This window comes from Physella acuta, unplaced genomic scaffold (assembly GCF_028476545.2).
Source record: "Physella acuta isolate Inbredline_101_S28 unplaced genomic scaffold, ASM2847654v3 ptg000291l, whole genome shotgun sequence".
NCBI lineage: Eukaryota > Metazoa > Mollusca > Gastropoda > Physidae > Physella > Physella acuta.
The window spans coordinates 442,501-462,767 of record NW_026731810.1 but is presented as its reverse complement, the minus strand read 5'-3'; the positions used below and the strand labels follow the sequence as shown (position 1 = coordinate 462,767).

The window sequence follows — 20,267 nt, the reverse complement described above, 5'->3', positions numbered from 1 at the left end:
CACATCAGTTAGGTGGGTGGACACATTAGGTGGACACATCAGTTAGGTGGATGGGCACATCAGTTAGGTGGGTGGATACATTAGGTGGACACATCAGTTAGGTGGGTGGACACATCAGTTAGGTGGGTGGACACATTAGGTGGACACATCAGTTAGGTGGGTGAACACATCAGTTAGGTGGGTGGACACATTAGGCGGACACATCAGTTAGGTGGGTGGACACATTAGGTGGACACATTAGGTGGACACATCAGTTAGGTGGGTGGACACATTAGGTGGACACATTAGGTGGACCCATTAGGTGGACACATCAGTTAGGTGGGTGGACACATCAGTTAGGTGGATGGACACATCAGTTAGGTGGGTGGACACATCAGTTAGGTGGATGGGCACATCAGTTAGGTGGGTGGACGCATTAGGTGGACACATCAGTTAGGTGGGTGGACGCATTAGGTGGACACATCAGTTAGGTGGGTGGACACATTAGAGTTGGGAGGACACAGTTGGGTGGACACATCAGGGTTGGATGGAAAAATCATATGGACACATCAGAGTTGGGTGGACATATCAGATGGACACATTAGAGTTAGGTCGGCTGTGAATGGGGGGGGGGTAAGATTGATGGAGTGACGCTCGGAGTACGAGCTAGGTGGGATGTGGTAAATGATAACGCCCTCGCAAATAGAGAAGCATTAAATAGACAACATGTAAGAAGGTAACGTTCACCCAACAAAATTTTGAGTAAATCAGACCATACAACCCGAATATGCACACTACAATTATTCCGGTAATGAATTTCTTCCCACAAAAGGATAGATTTGCTAGCATTAGTAGCAAGTTATTAAGTAAAGGCAAACAATGAAATAATCGATTTGATTAGGGAATAGTGTTATTTTTTTAATAACGTTCACAGCTTTTTTTACGTTAAATTACTTCAGCTCTACGGATGGATTAGTAAACACATGAACCAGTGTCAGACTAATAATAATGTGTAGAATATTTCATTAAAATACACATGTAACACATGTTTTATTAGAGAGATTTAAAGTTCAATCTTTGTCTCGATTCAATCGCAAATGTTGTTAGCAACACGTGGTATAAGATATTAGATTCTACTGCTGTAATGTTGAGCGAGGTGAGGGCATCTAAGTTAGGGTCAGGTTTAAGGTTTTTTGATGATCGGTTGTCCAAAACGTCACCAGTGTTTCTTCCAGACTTTTTTCTCCGGGGGGGGGGGGGGGGCACTTGAAATTTTCGGGGGCGGGCGGTAGACTTTCTTCGGGGGGGGGGGGCGGCGGACACTGTTAAAAGTATATATTTTCTATATAAATTATATAAATTTCATTTCGTTCGGGGGGGGGCGGTAGAATTTTTTCGGGGGGGGGGGGGGGGGGGGGGCAAGCCCCCCCCCCCCCCCCCCCGAAGAGATACCTGGAAGAAACTCTGAACGTCACACCCTTGGTGTGAAAGGGAGGGGGTCGGACTTTGTAAAGACGTGTGTTTATTTTTATGGGGCGGGGAGGGGGGAATAAGGCACTATGATGAAGCATTTAGTTTGCATATTTTTTTAAATACTGGTTTTAAAATGTTTGTTTTGTTGTTAGAAATATGATTTTTAGGGGCGTGAGAACAATATGACGTCATCTTAGGGTAGGAAAATTTGTTTTTCTTTTACGTGACGGTGTATAATTATCTGGGGTTCGGGGTTAAAATCAGGTTTTAAATTGTGACGACCGTTAAGGTAAGCATAAGTTATGACTAGTCTTGGGGTTGAAACTATTGTTTATGTTATGGTAACTGTACGAGTTGAGATGGTGCTCGCTAAATTTAATTTTTTTGAGTGTTCAAAAGTATATTTTAATCTTTTGATCGTTTACTTTGTAAGCAATTGTAATATTCAAACACAAGACAAGACAGATTTTTTACGAATCGGATCCCACCACTACACTGGGTGACCTCGCGACCTCTGACTTCACGCGCGACAACTCTCGTATACATTATCAATTATTATTTCTCTCCCCTTACGTCTCATTAGATCACAAGTGTGTTGACCTATATGTGTAGACAGAGACTGCACTTTTTGACCACGCCCTGAGGTGTTGCTAAAAATAAGTTTATCCACAAAAATCTCGAGACACTCTAGCAATCTTCATACAATTTGTAACTTATTAATACTTTATACACTTTTAAAGAAAAATACTTTTTTTTTTGTGAAAACCATACTTTAAAGTAGCTGTATGAATACGATAAATTAAAAACGTGGATTAAGTCGGTGTAAATATACACATTACCAGCCTAGAACCCCACTTTTTCTTACCACAAAGTTGTTATAAGTTTTTTTAGGAAAATTGAATAATATTGCGGTGTGTGTGGGGGGGGGGGGAGGGGGGGACAAAAGAAACGTTACTGTAGAAAGACATAGTAATGATTTCAACACGGCAAAAATATGGTAGCTGAAGTGATTTTGTAATTGTTCTGATACTGTTGAGGTTGTGATGTAGTCACTGTTCTGGTGATGTTGCTGCAGTAACGTAGAAAATGTTCTGATGATGTTGTTGTAGTGATGTAGTCACTGTTCTGATGTTGATGTTGTAGTGGTGTAGTCTATGTTCTGGTGATGTTGATGTTGTAGTGATGTAGTCTATGTTCTGGTGATGTTGATGTAGTAGTGATGTAGTCTATGTTCTGGTGATGTTGATGTTGTAGTGATGTAGTCTATGTTCTGGTGATGTTGATGTTGTAGTGATGTAGTCTATGTTCTGGTGATGTTGCTGTAGTAATAGTCACCATTTTGGTTATGTTGCGGTAGTGATGTAGTCATTATTCTGGTGATGTTGTTGTAGTGATGTTGTATTACTTTGTTGCTTAGTCCCCATTATGGACCTGGTAAAATATAGGAATTATTCTCATGTGACGGAAGTGGTTTAGCCAACGTGGTTTAGTGATGTGTTTCAGTCGCTAAGCAATATTGGAGGTTTAGTTGATGATGTTGTTGTTGTGATTGTTTAGTTTAAAGTTGGTGTTGTTCATGTGGTGTTTTAGTTGATAGGTGTTGTGGTATTTAAGTCTATAGATAATGCCTATAGGTTATGTAGTATTTTAATTGATAGGTGATGTGGTATTATAGTCTATATTATGGTCTATAGGTTATGTGATGTTTTAGTTTATACGTGGTGTGGTATTGAATTCTAGAGATAATACCAATAGGTTATGGGGTGTTTTAGTTGAAAGGTGATACAGAGGCGTAGCGACCCTTGGCGCCCAGGGACAAACTTTTCGATTTGCACCCCCCCCCCCTCAAGATTTCGATTTGCACCCCTCCCCCCCTCAAACTTACGATTTGCACCCTCCCATCAAGATTTCGATTTGCACCCACCCCCCTCAAACTTTCGATTTGCACCCCTCTCAACCTTTCAATTTATTTTTCCAACCCATTTTGGCGCCCCTTAAGGTCGGCGCCCGGGGAATTATGCCCCCCTTCCCTCCTCGCTACGCTACTGAGGTGATATGATGTTTAAGTCTATATTATAGTGTATACGTTACGTGATTTTCGATTTGCACCCTCCCCCCATCAAGATTTCGATTTGCACCCCCCCCCCCCCCCCCCGTCAAACTTTCGATTTGCACCCCCCTCAAGATTTCGATATGCACCCACCCCCCTCAAACTTTCGATTTGCACCCCCTTAACCTTTCAATTTATTTTTCCAACCCATTTTGGCGCCCCCCCCCCTTCCCCCCCTCGCTACGCTACTGAGGTGATATGATGTTTAAGTCTATATTATAGTGTATACGTTACGTGATGTTTTAGTTCAGGGGTCTCCAAACTACGGCCCGCGGGCCGGATGCGGCCCTCGAGGTCCTCTCATCCGGCCCGCGAAGGTCTTTATGTCCACGGAAAAAATGTTTGGCTGAGGAACTTTGCCCAGTAAATTTAAAACACCCCGAAGAGCTTTCTGGCCCCCGAACTTGTTTTTGATAGTTAAAGCGGCCCTCGGGCTGAAAAGTTTGGAGACCCCTGTTTTAGTTTATACGAGGTGTGGTTTTGAATTCTAGAGATAATGTCTATAGGCTATGTGCTGTTTTAGTTGATAGGTGATGTGATGTTTATGTCTAAGCGGCTTGGTAAAAGATACAATCTAAAGCTTGAATATTGAAGCCTCAAGCTGCTGTCGCTTGTTGAATACTATAAACCTTTTAAATCTTAGCGTAACATCAAACACCCCCACACTAATCGGATCAAACCTTCCCACACAATGGGATGTGGTCGACTATCTTGAAAAATGTTTGTCGCAAATCTCACAATCAATACGTTTATGTAGGATAACAGGGTCGATGACTCTCATCGGTTAAATGTTGGGAGTTTTCTCCCCTTGTGGACTTTTTTTTAAAAATAAATCTACTTTAGTATGTGATTAAGTAATACTGTACAATTTTAAGTCTTTTATTTTAAAAAATAATATGTACAACTGCTAAATAAACTCAATAATCTGCAATTATTACTAGATTGTAAGAGGCTATTCATTTGTATTTATGTTGTTTTTTAACCGTACGTTAACTTTTTCTATTTTCGTATTTGGATAACATATTTTTAGAGTGGACAAAGTATTTCATTGACCTCAATTTAATATGTTTAAAAACGTCGGATAAAAAATCTAATGATATTAACATCATTCACAGGTCCTTTCCTTGAGTTAAATCAATGACGTATTTGGCTTAGAGGGGTGAGCGGAAGTCTAATCTAGCTCACACATGAATGACAACAGACTTAATTGTTCCTTGTCTAAGACGTGTTATCTTTTCATATCTACGTTCATTCGTCAAGCCCCTCACTGGGGGTCAGTTATTGCCCCTTATTGGGAGCAAGTTGTTGCCCTTTACTGGGGCCAGTTGTTAGCCCTTGGGCTAGTTGTTTCCCCTAACTTTGGGCTAGTTGTTTCCCCTAGCTTTGGGCTAGTTGTTGCCCCTCACTGGGGGCCAGTTATTGCCCCTCATTGGAACAAGCTGTTTCACCTAAATAGACAATACATCTTTAATTTAGCTAGTTTTATCAGCACCCTTTCCGTCATTGAGTAAGGGAGATTATGGAAAATGGGGTAAATCTCAGTGCTGTTCATTCATGACCACATATCAGGTATCTAACAAGGGGCAGGTCTATTTCATCCAGACAGAGTTGACGCCCTAGGTTTGTCCTTTCTCGCCAGGGGGCCGAGCATAAGTAAATTTAGATGGCTCCGCCAGTGGGAAAAGTCGCAATAAAACTTTACCTGTGGGATTAGTGGCAGGGAAATTCTAACGTCCGATGTGCTTAACCGTACCGAGTGTTGATTTATGTAATGATTAAATTAGTGACGTTTGACTTTTTAGCCTTGTCATTGGTTTGTGGTTTTATCAGAGCAGGGAACTGATTTATCTTTATAGAGAACTCGAACTGCTATGTGTACTAACAAGCAGGTGAATTCCTGTATTTATCTTTTTGAAATTTTAAAAATTATACCTCAAGGTAAATAATAAAGAATTTTTTTTAAACAGGTAGATTTTGTTGTAGCGTGTCGTATAGCTAGCATCACGTGCAACACCAATGTCAGTGGCGTCAGTCCTATGAGGGCGCGTACCGTGTAAAGTGATGGCGCCAGATGCAGAGTTTCTTCCGCCCCCCCCCCCCCCCGAACGAAATGAAATTTATATAGAAAATATATACTTTTAACAGTGTCCGCCCCCCCCCCCCCCCCCGAAGAATATCTACCGCCCCCCCCCCCCCCCCGAAAATTTCAAGAGAAAAAAGTTGTAGAAACACTGGCCAGATGACACTCCACAGACCTTTATCCTCCCTCCCCAAACACACACGCAGCCAACTAATAAAACTACATGCAAGTATTGTCAGAGGCGTAGCGACCCATTCCGGCGCCATGGACGAACTATCAATGTTGTGTGACCCCCCCCCCTCTACTCCCATTCATACATATAGTTATTCAAGTTGGTGAAACAAGCACCGCTCCCCCCCCCCTCAGTTGGCGCCCACATAGGGTCGGCGCCAGGCGCGGTCATCAAGATATACTCAAGGTGTTAAAGCTTTGTACGTCTTATTCTATACATCTATAGCTAAACATTTTACCGTTCACACCTAACCTTTGTACATCCGTACACATATTTTGTTCACTTAGCCCTTTGTACACATATTTTGTACACATATATTTTGTTCACATAAGTTTAATCCTCTGTACACATATTATGTCCTCATACTTTTAATCCTCTGTCTACACACGTTAATTTTCACACAATCCCAACTAAATCTTTCTTTATGCATTTTACTCTGTTCATTAAAACAGGACATTAATTACACAAGAAAGCAGCCAGCCAGCCATTAATAATTAGGACACGTTTTGTCACTTAACAAGGGACAAAGGCCTTAAGGGCGTACGGCAGGACAACTTGTGTTCTCAAGTTTTTTTAATTTAACACATCATTATATACATATATATATATATGTATATATATATATATATATATATATATATATATATATATATATATATATATATATATATATATATATATATATATATATATATATAGGTCATATATAATATGCTTTTGCATGTAAAATATATTTATATTTATATATAGTCTGTAAAAATGCAAATATACAGTGGCGTCGCTGGGTCGCGTGTCAGCCGGTGCGGTACCTCCCTGGGTAGTAGTTTTAAGTATACACAGTAAATAGTCGGTTATTAATGCAGGTGGATTAACTCTAATTAATCATTAATTGAACTGGCAAAAAGCATATTTCTTTTATGTCTTTTGCAATTTTTTGCCATGGTGTCACTCCCTAAATTGTGTCACCCGGTGCGATCCGCAACCCCCTCCCCCTACTACCGACCCCGCCGCGTGACGCCTCTGCGTATTTATGTGTTTATATGTATTTATGTGTAAATAAGTGTGTGTGAGTGTTTGTGAAAGCGTGTGTTTGTGTGCTTGTGAGAGAAAAGAGAGTAAAATTGTATGTGTGTTATTGAAAGTCTGTGTGTGAAAACGTGTGTGAGAACGGGTATATTTGCGTGTGAGAGAGAGAGATTGAGAGAGACTGTGTGTGTGTGTGTGTGTGTTTATCTATGTATGTGTGGGTGTTTCTGAAAGTGTGTTGTATGCGTGTGAGTCTAGACTATATATATATATATATATATATATATATATATATATATATATATATATATATATATATATATATATATATATATATATATATATATATATATATATATATATATATATGCATGTATTCACGGGTGAACCTAAAATAAATGTGCCCTACAATGACGAGATAACCACAAGCCCACCGCCATGTGTAAGTGTAAAGCCATTAGAGCTCAGGGCGTTAAGATAGAACCAGACGAGTCAGTTAATCGTGGTCAGAGATCACGTGCTTCACCTTCCACTGTGCTTTATAGGTTCCAGTTTAAAGATTGTGTGTTTATTGGCGTCCATGGCAACCGTTACACCCGGAAGTAGCTGTCTGCTAAAGATACCCCCCCCCCTCCACCACCACCCCGTCAGTGGTGAGTGTATTTAAGAACTTATAAGAACTTATAAGAAAATCTCCGCTGAGTTAAGTAGAGTAGACACACGTGGTTGGGTTTCTATAGCAACATGATGTAAACACACATGTACACGCTGGCACGAGTTTTTTGGGATAAATTTCTAGCTGATAGTTGACATCACAGTCACGTGATAACCGTAACTTGTCATTGGTATACTTCCACCTGAAGCGTAAAGTGTCAATAGGATGCACTGACAGTTTGATAAACCCTCATCTTCAGTGAAATTTATAATATATTTATAAAAAAAGTTAGCCCCAGGGGGCGCCGTCCTCTCCGCCAATAGCTACCTAGCTACGCCCCTGTCTATATCGTGCGCTAGCACGTCCACGAAAACATACGCGAACATCTTAAGTTTTATTTCAGCTACTAAATATCGATTTTAAGTCAAATGTCAATACAAAAGAAACATCAAAAATAGTAGTCTATGCGGCTTAACAATATAAAACTGGCCAATAAAGTCTAGACTGCCAACTGCCAACCCACAATCATTCTTGGGTCAGATAATATGTCTAGAAAATAGTGTTATAATTTAGTATTAAGGGGAAGGAATTAGGTTCCATGGGCGAGAACTCTAGTTAATAAGAAAAGGATTTCTTTAACACTGCTACATACTTGTAAGATAATTTTTTTAAAAATATTTTTAAAATATAAACAAACAAACATGATCAAGCATAAGAATTTAAAGACAAGTATAGCTTTTAACTGGTAAAGTAAGGTTAATCATTCAATAGTTTATACATTATTCATAATGTCTTAACTTTAAAATAATGTATAAAACCACAGTATTTTAATTTTCGCCTCTAATTGAATCCAACGTCTGTGTTATGAAGCAGTTTGCATATTTCAATTAATATTAACCCAAAAAAGCACGATTGCGTCGAAAGCGTAGTGTGGGTAAAGTAAATGACTATGTATGAAAACAAATCTTAAATAGATCACAAAATAAAAGATATTAGAAATGATGTAAATAAAAACTTACATAATTCCATGTAAACTCATTCATCGGACCGTCATTAGGTGAGAAAGTTATCCTACCAACATAGCAACGAAATCAGACACTGATTGTCTTATCCGCAGGCACAAGGTAGCAGTTATGTCCCCTTTTTTTAATTTCCGCACCATAGGCGGAGCCCCCTTCTTTTCATTGTGGGGTCTTTTTTTAATAAACCACCGAGGGAAAGGGGGGAAAGGGGGAGGAATATCACACACGAGGCTGCTCTAATTTTAAGACACAACTGTTGGGAAAAAAATATGTGAAGAGACAACTGTGAATAAAATTTCGCGAACACGCAACAACATTTCAACTATCCCGGTCAAAAAATGTTTTCTCGCTGCCTCACGCGAGAGGGCGAGAACGAGAAGAGCCGGTTCTGAGGCTCGCGACATTGTGACTGCTGTGTGTTAAGAAGTTCAACGTCATTCTTAACAAACGGGGAGAGGGGGGAGGGGAGTGAGCCGGAATGACATCACGTACAGGTAGAGAAAGGTTGAGCTTTTAAAAAATTGAACAGGAACATCTGGTCAAACCCATGAAATGTGATACAAGTTAGCGGCCTTGGTAGGGTGATCAGGTAATAGTAGACAACACATGAGTTTTGTCGATAGGTCTAGTGTATTATATAGATTTATGTATTTGGAATACAGCAGCGTTCATTGTTTTGTTACTACCACTGCCCTTGTTATGGGACTTTTTTTAAAGTTGAAGCCCCTGGAAAGTCTAGAAATGTGTGGCTATGGACAACCTAAAAATTAATATCACTGGACAGCTAAAAATTAACTTTGCTGGACTACCTAAAAATTGACATCACTGGACAGCTAAAAAATTAATATCAATTGATAGCTAAAAATTAGTTTACGGGACTGCCTAAAAATTAATATCACTGGACTGCCTAAAAATTAATATCACTGGACATTCTACAAAAGTAGTATGGGTGGACAACCTGAAAATATTAAAGCCCCTGAACAGCTTATAAATTAATGCCCCACCATTTTATTGGATTTCACTTCTAGAACAGTAGAGAACAATCACGGACCAACTTCGCTGGTTAAAACGCCTTTCACTGTGTATTTTTCAATATCTTACAGATCGATGCTTACATAATGAATACAGCATATTTTTAATACATCGGGTTTTTGTAAGTGAATAAGTGCAGTCGTTTGTCTAGCCGCCCCCTCAGGGCGTGCTCATTAAGTCAGCAAGTAGGCAGGACGCTCGAGCTATGGAAATTAGAGACAAAGCGAGTTGTTGTTTTTTTACTGGGATGGCTGGTGTTTAAATATTTTTAGAGCGCTGCTACTACGGTGTCTAGACATTTAATAGTTGGCTAATAGATTAGATAATAAGTCTTCCGCCCCACTCCTTCTCTTTCCACCCCCCATCCCACCCCGCCCACGCCTTAGATTCCTACATCCAGCTGTAATTGTAGCTAGTAGTGGTTGACTTACATAGTTGATACTGAGTAACCGGAGCATCTCGTAGACTACTACTACACTCCTGGTGCGGTAATCTATGGATATGGGTCAAGGACATACCCAACCAGTCAATTACCCCCCCCCCCCCCCGGACATTTCTCCATCCCCCAACACACATATTACCCCCTTGGTAATTAATTACCCATCCCCCCCCCCTCGAGACTCCTACCTAAGAGCTCTGATAAAAACCTATAACTAACCTCAACCTTAACCCAAATCCTAACCCCAAATCTAACAGATTACATATACCCTAACCCTAAGATATCCTATTAGCTATCCATATATATATATATATATATATATATATATATATATATATATATATATATATATATATATATATATATATATATACATATACATATATACATATATACATATATACATATATACATATATACATATATACATATAATGTATGGGGTGACGCCCTGAGTTATAACTGTAACCAGCATCGTGTCACCCCATCTCTATCAATGAGGTTGTCACCGTGTGCTTACACTGCGTCTTATTTTAATAACCTTTTAACTGAGCAAAGCAGATGTCCTAAGTAAATAGTGTTTTTTTATCTCAATGGCTCCCCATAGCATTCGTCTATGCCCTCACCTCCCACTCCCTCCGCCACACACACACACACACCCTTTTTGGTGCCACTGACTCTATGATCGTTTAACGGTTTAAATTAACAAAACCATTTTTTAAATCACCTAGGTATAGCTCGCTAGAGTATCAAAACTTTTCAATAATACGAAAACGAATAAAAGTCAGTCTTGACCTCCGCCTGAATCCGATTAACCTATAGGTCAATAAACTTGGGTTTTAAAAATCGAAACTGAATTTGTTGTGTAAACTGATTTTTAACTGCTCGAGTGCGACAAAGCTGTGTGTGATCAGTGCTGTGTGGATGTGTACACAAGTAACAAGTGCAATTGGTGTGTGTGTGTGTACACTTGACGGGTACATTTGTATTTTAATTACAGGTTCAATTCGTGTTCGCATTTTTTAAAGCAATGAGGAAACCGTTAGGGATTGGCTGGAAATTAACGAACGGGTAAAATGGGTGGGGTGGGGTGGGGGGGGGGGGGGGTGATGGGTGACTACAGGAAGTCGCTGCTTTCAAATTTGTCGAACCAAAATGTCGCTGCTTTGTAAGCAGGTAGGGCTTAAAAAATCTGGCAATGTTTACAGAGGTTGGTCGGAGTGATGACGTCAGAGGTCAATTCAAGTGTATCTAGGTCATGGTACAAAGCAGAGCTAAATATAGACATCTCGATGAGTGAGTAAGTATAAACAAGCACGAACGAATGTCGCAGGTTTATAAGAAATGGTTTAAATGTGCGTGATTCTTTTATCGTTTTGCATCTTCATAAAAAAAATTTAAATATATTTCTACATTTTACTTGTAAACCTAGGGTTGTATACAACAATAAACATAACTGCACGGGTAGCCCTAGGGTGGTGTGGGTCGGAATAGCGAGAGGGTGTATAGGAGGATATTGATGGATTGTCACAGTCTATAGTGTTTGATTATTGCTAGTGGGTGTGGGGGAAGGGAGATGGGGGTGGAATGAGCAGTGTTTCTTTCAGACATCTCCTTGTTAGGGTGGCGGGGGGGCATGGTCCCCCCCTTCTGGTCCCGAAACATCTACCGCCGCCGCCCCCTGACTTCTTCTTCTTCTTCGTTCTTAATTTTTAGTGTTGGAAGGGATCCCCCTCCAACCCAATTAAGGATACGTGTCAACTGGTTATGCGCCATTGAGGCCATTGACTCCGATTTCAGCCTGTTTTTCTTTTTGGATTTGCTTCCATAGCCTTTGTCCAACCAAGAACAAACTACAAGGCAGCAGTTGTTTGATTTTGGAGTTGTCTCTCATAGAAGAGTGGCTGTCCCCAGCTAACGAGCCTCATCTGCCCGAGGTTTCGAACTCGAGACTTTTCGATTTATCAACCATGAGCTTTACCGACTCGACCACGCCGACCCCATACCCCCTGACGAAATAGAAATTTAGAAAATATATATTTTCCCAGTGTCCGCCTCCACGGAAAATTTAGAAACACCATATTTTTATACTAGTTAACAGATTTATGAGTATTCCGTTTAAAGCGTGTAAACAAATTTTAATTTTTTATAGATTTATTCTACAGCACATCATCTTTAAACCACCATAACATGGAGTCATCAAGTACAAGAAATGATGGAAGTTTTAAGTTGCGTCCCTTTGTTTCTACGACAGTGTTGTCTCCCTGCGTGCCTAGATTCGCGTCGTTCAATTCATTGTTTCCCCTTGTGCCCAGACCCCAGCAACAGCGAGGTGACAGATGATGTGGTACATGCCCAGGCTGTCGCCATGTCGACCTGCATTTGGTGGCCGTCCAGTGGGTGATTGATGGCCGCATGTTTACATCCATGTACTGCTTCATATCTCCTACATCGTGTAGAGTAGAGACTAGCACTAGATGCTGCCTACCGGCGGATTTTCCAATAAATAATGGCGGCGTTTTTTAAATAGAAGATATTTAAACTAGGAAAATAGTCGGTGGGAGGTGGGGGTGTGTAGTTTACATACGAAGCGTGTTTTAAATCATGTTTTAACAATTAAAAAACCGCTAACAATTGAAATGATAATTTATCTATTAACATCTCTGTTTTAAAATGTTGACGATCTTTGATCCAAGCAGTGTCGACAAAGATCTATCAAATTATAGCTAAAGGCAAACATTTGGCAAAAATATGCAGCGAAAAACAACGGCTATTTTATATAAAATTGTTCGATATAACCCCCCCCCCCCCTCCATACACGAATATATCGAGTTGATAAACTACCGCTGCATATAAAATATGCATCCATTTAAAATAAAATATTTCGCGCTAGTTACAGATTAAAAGTCGAATTTCTTCTCCTTCGTTCTTGATTGTAATTTTGGACCGCATTTGTCCATCCAAGAACAAACTACAAGGCAACAGTTGTTTGATTTTTTCGTTTTCTCTCCTAGATGGGTTGTTGTCTACGGCAGAGGCGTAACGACCCTCCCCGGCGCCAGGGGACAAACTTTCAATTTGGCGCCCCCTCGGGAGCAAATTTTCGATTTGCACCCCCCTCAAACCGCAAAAATGCAGCTAAAATGGCAATTTAATTTGTTTTTACAACCCATTTTGGCGCCCCCTAAGGTCGGCGCCCGGGGACATATGTACCCCACTGCCCCCCCCCCCATCGCTACGCCTCTGGTCCCCAGCTATGGAACCTCGTCTACCAGGAGGTTTTAACTTTGGATTTTTCAGTTTAGCAACCATAAACTTTACCGACCCAACCACGCCAATACTTAAGTCGAGTTAATTATGAACTTAATTAAATTATGAATAAGGAATTAGGTACTTCTATTTTAAAGTGACGCAGCTTTTTAACCAAATCAGTACATCAACAAGATGTCAGATGTAAAAAAAAAATTACCTGGCGTATTGGCTTATCTAAATACCTGATGTTAGCAGGAGGGAGAGGGCGAGGGTGGGGTCAAGGTCACGAGGTCGAGGTATCTATGGGTCATCAATTAGATCTAAGTTGTTGGTGGGGTTTTTTTTTAATTACTGTAGTGAAATGTATGCTCGATGTTTGTCTATGTTTGAATTTAAACTATTGAATTTCCGGAAACAAAAGACTGTCCTACCCGTTCTCACTAAACCCGAACCTTTGGTGGGTGAACTGTCAGTAAAATATAAAAATTTAAAACCCATTGAGCCTCGGCTCTGTTCTTGCTATATCATAACCACCGAGTGAAGTTCAACATATAGGGGAGCTTTTCTAGTTTGTTTGGTCTTATAAACTTGGTTGGTTTGGTGTGAGTTTTTTTCACCAATATTTTATTACTTTTTTTGCTTGAGACCAGTGATGTAGTCAGTATGGTCAGCCCCCCCCCCCTACCCCCTCCCCCCTAATTTTGGGTCGTTTATGTTGATATCGGGTTTACGTTGTGACAGTCAGCTAATGTAGCCTAGTTTACAAGGCTTTAAATTCCGTTCTCGTAATCAATATGGGAGATAAACACAGACACACAAACACAAACACACACACACACACACACACACATATATATATATATATATATATATATATATATATATATATATATATATATATATATATATATATATATATGTGTGTGTGTGTCAGCCTTGAGCTATTTTAAGTGTATCAATTAAGAATTGTAGTTAAAAGGCCCGAAATGGCAGCCATAGAAATAGCATGAGAGATAAGAAGGGTCTCGTATTTTCACGAGCTTCTTTTAATCTCGCGATAATCCACATGTCCAGGTTTAGTCAGGATGTTCATTATGTTAAGTGGTTTTTATCTTGAGATAAAATTAAATACTAGAAGAAGTTACACCTTTATTTACTAGTATTATTTTTTACTCTTTTGGAGAAGATAAACCCCTCTAACAGCTTCATTTAAACGTAAATCTAAATCTTCCTGAATAATGGCATTAATTAATGTCAAGCTAATTGCTGGCTTTAGAAATTAGCCTTCAGCTTTTTCTACACATATGTTTGGTGCATTTATTAAAGGCATACGGTATTACAAAAATGCCATCACATGTTTTTTGTGTGTTTATTAAGGACAGCTTAAACCCCTTAATTTGACTTTTTGAAATTAACCCTACTTTACTTATTTTAAATCAAGTAGGGTGTTGAAAATCTCACAAGAAAACACACTTTTTGCTTATAAATATTGTAAAATTCCATAAAAAAAAATGTTTTCATTAATTTTGGAGAAAACGGCTTTGAAAATTAAATAATTCTTGTGTACATCATATCTCCGACACTTTTCAATATACTTGTACTAAATTCTGCGCACACTTAGCTGAATGATAGAAGAACAAATTGAACTAAAATAATAGCTGTATCTATTATAGATTTTTTTAAAACAATTTTTTCCTGGACCCCACACTTGTTAATGTAAAAAAAAAATTTGATATGCCAACTTAATTTTTTTTAGTTCATTATATTTTTAAGGGAATAAATAATGTTGGTGCTAAGTTTTATTTGAATATCTTCGTTAGTTTGTGTTATACTCTGTACAAGACAAAGTCTGTTTTTCATCAAATTTCAAGACTTAATTTATTTTAAATGAATGTATACAATACTTGAGAGCAAAAATTAGCTTTTCTTATGATTTCATCATCACCCCACATTATCTAAACTAGGTAGAGTAAGTCTAATTACTAAAATTCAATTAGGGGTTTAAGCTGTCCTTAAAGACATACGTTATAACAAAAATGCCATCACATGTTTTTGTGTTTATTTATAGACATACGGTATTACGGTATTACAATTTACAAACATGCTATCACATGTTTTTGGTGTGTTTATTTATATGCATACGGTATTACAAATATACCCAGTGAGACACTTGACTGAATGTTGTTACGTAACAATGGCAGATTGAATGACAGCATATCTAGTACAGTAAATCAGTTGCTACAAGTGGGTTAGTATGAAGCTCTACATGTCAGGGAATAAAGTTTTATAAAGGACAAACCTACACATGTTACGGCATAGCTCTATAAAACATGTTGCCTGTATATGCCTATAAAACATGTTGCCTGTATATGCCTATAAAACATGTTGCCTGTATATGCCTATAAAACATGTTGCCTGTATATGCCTATAAAACATGTTGCCTGTATATGCCTATAAAACATGTTGCCGCCATAGGCATATAAAACATGTTGCCGTCATAAGCTTATAAAGCAAGATTCTTGGTTTGTTGTAAAGCAGAAGATAAGCATGGATATAAATGATTCAAAGTTGTAGGTTAAAAACAGACTACATCAATTATAATGTACGAGCCGGCCCGCGGCATAACATACGCCGCTACTTAGTTGTTTTTTCTACTTTTCAGTAATTCATAATTTGTGAATTCGACGGTACCAACGCTGCCACTGAAAATATTTCTTTAAAATACTATAAGTAGCACGTTAAGGACCATAACCCCCCCCCCCCTCCCCCCCCCCCTTTACGTTTAAAATCGTTTCAAACTAAATTATCTGCCCCTAATAGTCGTCACTAAGCCCGACTCTGCTTGTAAACATTTAGAGTGAACACAGCTCACTAAGACCATGTAGGGGTGGGGGTGGTAGGGAGCGCGTTTACAGCTTGTTTTCTAGCGGCTCGAAGAAGAGAATTATATGTATAGATGTTGTAGCCTTGAAACAAGATACCATAGTGACGTGTTGTTGATTTTTTTTTTCAAATGTACGGTCCAATGAACTAAATACGATTGTTTACATAATGTCTTTTACGTGAATTGACTACAGAAGCTCGTTATCAAACTTGTTCAATAGAATTTACTTTTTTTTTTTTTTTTTGATTGAATTTACGAAAATACATTCTAGCCTAACTGTCAAATCGGTGTAATAATTTAATCATAGTCTGGCAAAACATCTTGTAAAATATAAACATAAAAAGATAACGTTTACAGAGCAAACATATTTACCAGTTATAAAATTAATTAACATGAAAACTAGATGTTATTAGAGCAGATGTCAAAAAAAGCAAAGAGTCAAAAAATTTCAACCTACCAAAACCATGAGAGTGCCGACATTTATCCTATACTGCCGACATTTACAAATACGTTCTCACGTGTGGAGTTATTTCCCCTCCCGCCTATCCCCCTGTTGCTAGACAGGCGAGAGTAATTCGGCAGACTGGAGGCACAAAGGGAGACCATTCAGAACTCGCTCTCGCAGTGGCGTACCTTGGCGATCCTCTCCGTAGGGCGTGTTGCATCTTTGATTTCTTTGCACCAGTCTTAGTGGGAGAGTGTGCATGTGGGGGGGGGGGGGGGGTATAACGTAACAGCGAGTTTGGTGCTGGTGTTACATTGAGTTGTAAAGCGCGCCAGGCTACACTTGATGGTAATTAGTCGCCCGAGAGTGACTAATTAGTTATAAACTGCTATCATCGAAAGCAACTGCCGTCGACAATTAGCTTGCATTAATAGAGGGGAGGGCAGATGCGAGTGACAATGCGTGATACGATAGACTGATGGAGTGGTGGTGATGTGGGAGGTGTTGGGGGTGTGGTGGTGATGGGGGAGGTGTCGGGGGTGTTGGGGGTGTTGGGGGTGTGGTGATGTTGAAGGTGTTGGGGGTGTGGTGGTGATGTGGGAGGTGTTGGGGGTGTTAGGGGTGTGGTGGTGATGTGGGAAGTGTTGGGGGTGTTGGGGTGTGGTGGTGATTTGTGAGGTGTCGGAGTGATGGGTGTGTGGTGGTGATGTGGGAGGTGTTGGGGGTGTTGGGGTGTGGTGATGATGTGGGGGGTGTTGGGGTGTGGTGATGATGTGAGAGGTGTTAGGGGTGATGTGGTAGGTGTTGGGGGTGTTGGAAGTGGTGGTGATGTGGTAGGTGTTGGGGGTGTTGGGGGTATTGGGGTGTGGTGTTGATGTGGGAGGTGTTGGGGTGATATGGGAGGTGTTGGGGGTGTTGGGGGTGTTGGGGTGTGGTGGTGATGTGGGAGGTGTTGGGGGTGTTGAGGTGTGGTGATGATGTGGGGGGTGTTGGGGTGTTGGGGTGTGGTGGTGATGTGGGAGGTGTTGGGGGTGATATGGGAGGTGGTGGGGTTGTTGGGGTGTGGTGGTGATGTGGGAGGTGTTGGGGGTGTTGGGGTGTGGTGGTGATGTGGGAGGTGTTGGGAGTGTTGAGGTGTGGTGGTGATGTGGGAGGTGTTGGGGGTGTTAGGGTGTGGTGGTGATGTGTGAGGTGTTGGGGTGTTGGGGTGTGGTGATGATGTGGGAGATGTCAGTGTGGTGGTGATGTGGGAGGTGTTGGGGGTGTTAGGGTGTGGTGGTGATGTGGGAGGTGTTGGTGGTGTTGGGGTGTGGTGTTGATGTGGGAGATGTCAGTGTGGTGGTGATGTGGGAGGTGTTGGGGGTGTTGGAGTGTGGTGATGATGTGGGAGGTGGGGGTGTTGGAGTGTGGTGATGATGTGGGAGGTGTTGGGGTGTGGTGATGATGTGGGAGGTGTGGTGGTAATGTGGGAGGTGTTGGGGGAGTGGTGATGATCGGTAAGATGTTACGGGCAAGGTGATGCTTTGAGAAAGGCAGGGGGCGTTGTGATATTGTGTAATGAAAGAGTTGTGAATGACGAAGTATTTGAAGAGGTGGGTGGCCAGTAGTATTTGAAGAGGTGGGTGGCCAGTAGTATTTGAAGAGGTGGGTGGCCAGTAGTATTTGAAGAGGTGGGTGGCCAGTAGTATTTGAAGAGGTGGGTGGTCAGTAGTATTTGAAGAGGTGGGTGGCCAGTAGTATTTGAAGAGGTGGGTGGCCAGTAGTATTACAAGAGGTGGGTGGCCAGTAGTATTTGAAGAGGTGGGTGTCCAGTAGTATTACAAGAGGTGGGTGGCCAGTAGTATTACAAGAGCCAGGAAGTGACGTCATCCACGAGGTGATTCTACAGATAGAGATAAAATAATTTCCCAGTCCATTATTGCTTGGTTTTATGTGACACCAACACTGTTAACAACAAAATAAATTGTGCAAAAGTTTAGTTGGCTTAGTCACTGCGAATTGAAACGAAGCTGTTTGGTTTTAAATTCACGATTTTTGACGAGCTGCTTGGGTTGTCTCCCTACTGCTGTAGTTGGTGCGGGGCGATTGTAAAATTAAACAAAGCAGCCTTTCAGCTCAGATGCTGAAATGTGCAGGTGAAGTAGAATTCTCGGACCACGGCAAACGATAACATCAAATGGTTAGCACTATACCCAGCCATCTTTACTTCCCCCAGAGGTAGCCTAACTATCAGACCCAGGTAATTCATGCTTAAACTCCAAACTTTGGAATTATTAAACGTGCCCATCGTTGTCCTATAATTCACCATAGCACATTATGTAGTGTTGGAACCCAAAAAAAAATTAATAAAACAAATGTAAGGACGAATTTTACAATCATTTCAAGAAGACAGTGATGATTGTTTTATAATAACTTGTGTAGTTGGTTTGTGATTGAGAACTCTCAGCTACCGTGCTACATGTCACTTACAGTGGTTAGTGTTGGAAGCCACGGACGTACTAGAGGTCAGCAACAATGAGTTGATCTCAATGATATCAAACTATGTCAGCTGGTGGGATATGTATCTGCTGGGTCACTTTCATTTTGGTGGGACTAGTACCACGTGACTGCGTTATCCAATGAAAACATCTTTTGACAGCATTTATTTTGTAACATTATTTTTTACATGTAATATTATCAAGTAAAACCTTCATTTGACTGTATTTAACATGTAAAGGAAGTTTAAAGTTTAGACTACAAGTCAGAGTAAACCTCTCAAAATTTCGCCCTTTGGATAGGAACTCGCTTTTGTTTCAGTTTAAGCTAGCGTTTAAGATTCGGGTATTTTCATCAATAAAAGTAAACTTTTCTCAACGACACGAAAAGTGCTACAATAGTTCTATTTCTTCTGTTGTATGACCAGTGGCGTAGGCAGGGGGGGGTAGGGAGGGGTCATAACCCCCCCCCCCCATAGACCCCTCGGTATATATATAAAAAGTATGAGGGGGGGTGCAAATCGAAAGTTTGAGGGGGATGCAAATCGAAAGTTTGAGGGTTAGGGTTAGGGTTAGGGTTAGTTTGGGGGGGGGTGCAAATCGAAAGTTTGTCCCCGGGTTAAAATTGGAACACCCCCTCCCCCCCCCCCCCTCCCCCCCATTGAGACGATCCTGGCTACGCCACTGTATGACCAAGAAACCATTCGCTGTATGCGCCGAGTTTCTGCCTCTGAGTTGTCTTGTAATTACTTCGGGTCTGAATGAGTTGTGTATCTTTTCTTAATGCCAGACGCTAATAATACATAGTTATAACCATTTAGATTTATTAAAAGTATCTTCGAAATTGTCTGCACTGTTTAACATTAAGGCTAATTATAGAGTTAGTTGACTATAGAAACTATTTAAAGGTCTGGGGTTTTGTTTTTGTTTTATGGTGATGTTTTTTTTTTAAGATTAGGTTAAAATGGGACATCGTCATAAATAAAAACATCAATTTTGTCGTGTGGTTTTCCTCTACCTCTACAAACCACTGTGGCAATTACCACTCGAAAATGCCGTTAATAATTAAAGAAGGCCTATTTCCCCTATGTCTTCGCGCAGTGGCGTAGGCAGGGGGGGTTAGGGGGGGTCATAACCCCCACCATATACCCCTCGGTATATATAT

General features: G+C 40.4%; 1 protein-coding gene across 2 annotated transcripts in view; it reads right to left on the bottom strand.

Annotated features, from left to right (window-relative positions):
* LOC131939715 (polypeptide N-acetylgalactosaminyltransferase 5) overlaps window positions 1-16,765 on the bottom strand; it is a 33,595-nt gene extending 16,830 nt beyond the window's left edge. Inside the window, exon 1 of one of the 2 annotated variants that reach the window (XM_059298184.1) lies at window positions 16,641-16,765. In XM_059298184.1, coding sequence (XP_059154167.1) covers window positions 16,641-16,663 — 23 coding nt within the window. In that variant the 5' untranslated portion in view covers window positions 16,664-16,765. Of the gene's footprint in view, window positions 1-8,574; window positions 8,760-16,640 lie in introns of those variants that run through there. The other variant, XM_059298185.1, reaches the window with a different exon arrangement.
* Window positions 16,766-20,267: the final 3,502 nt, after the last annotated feature.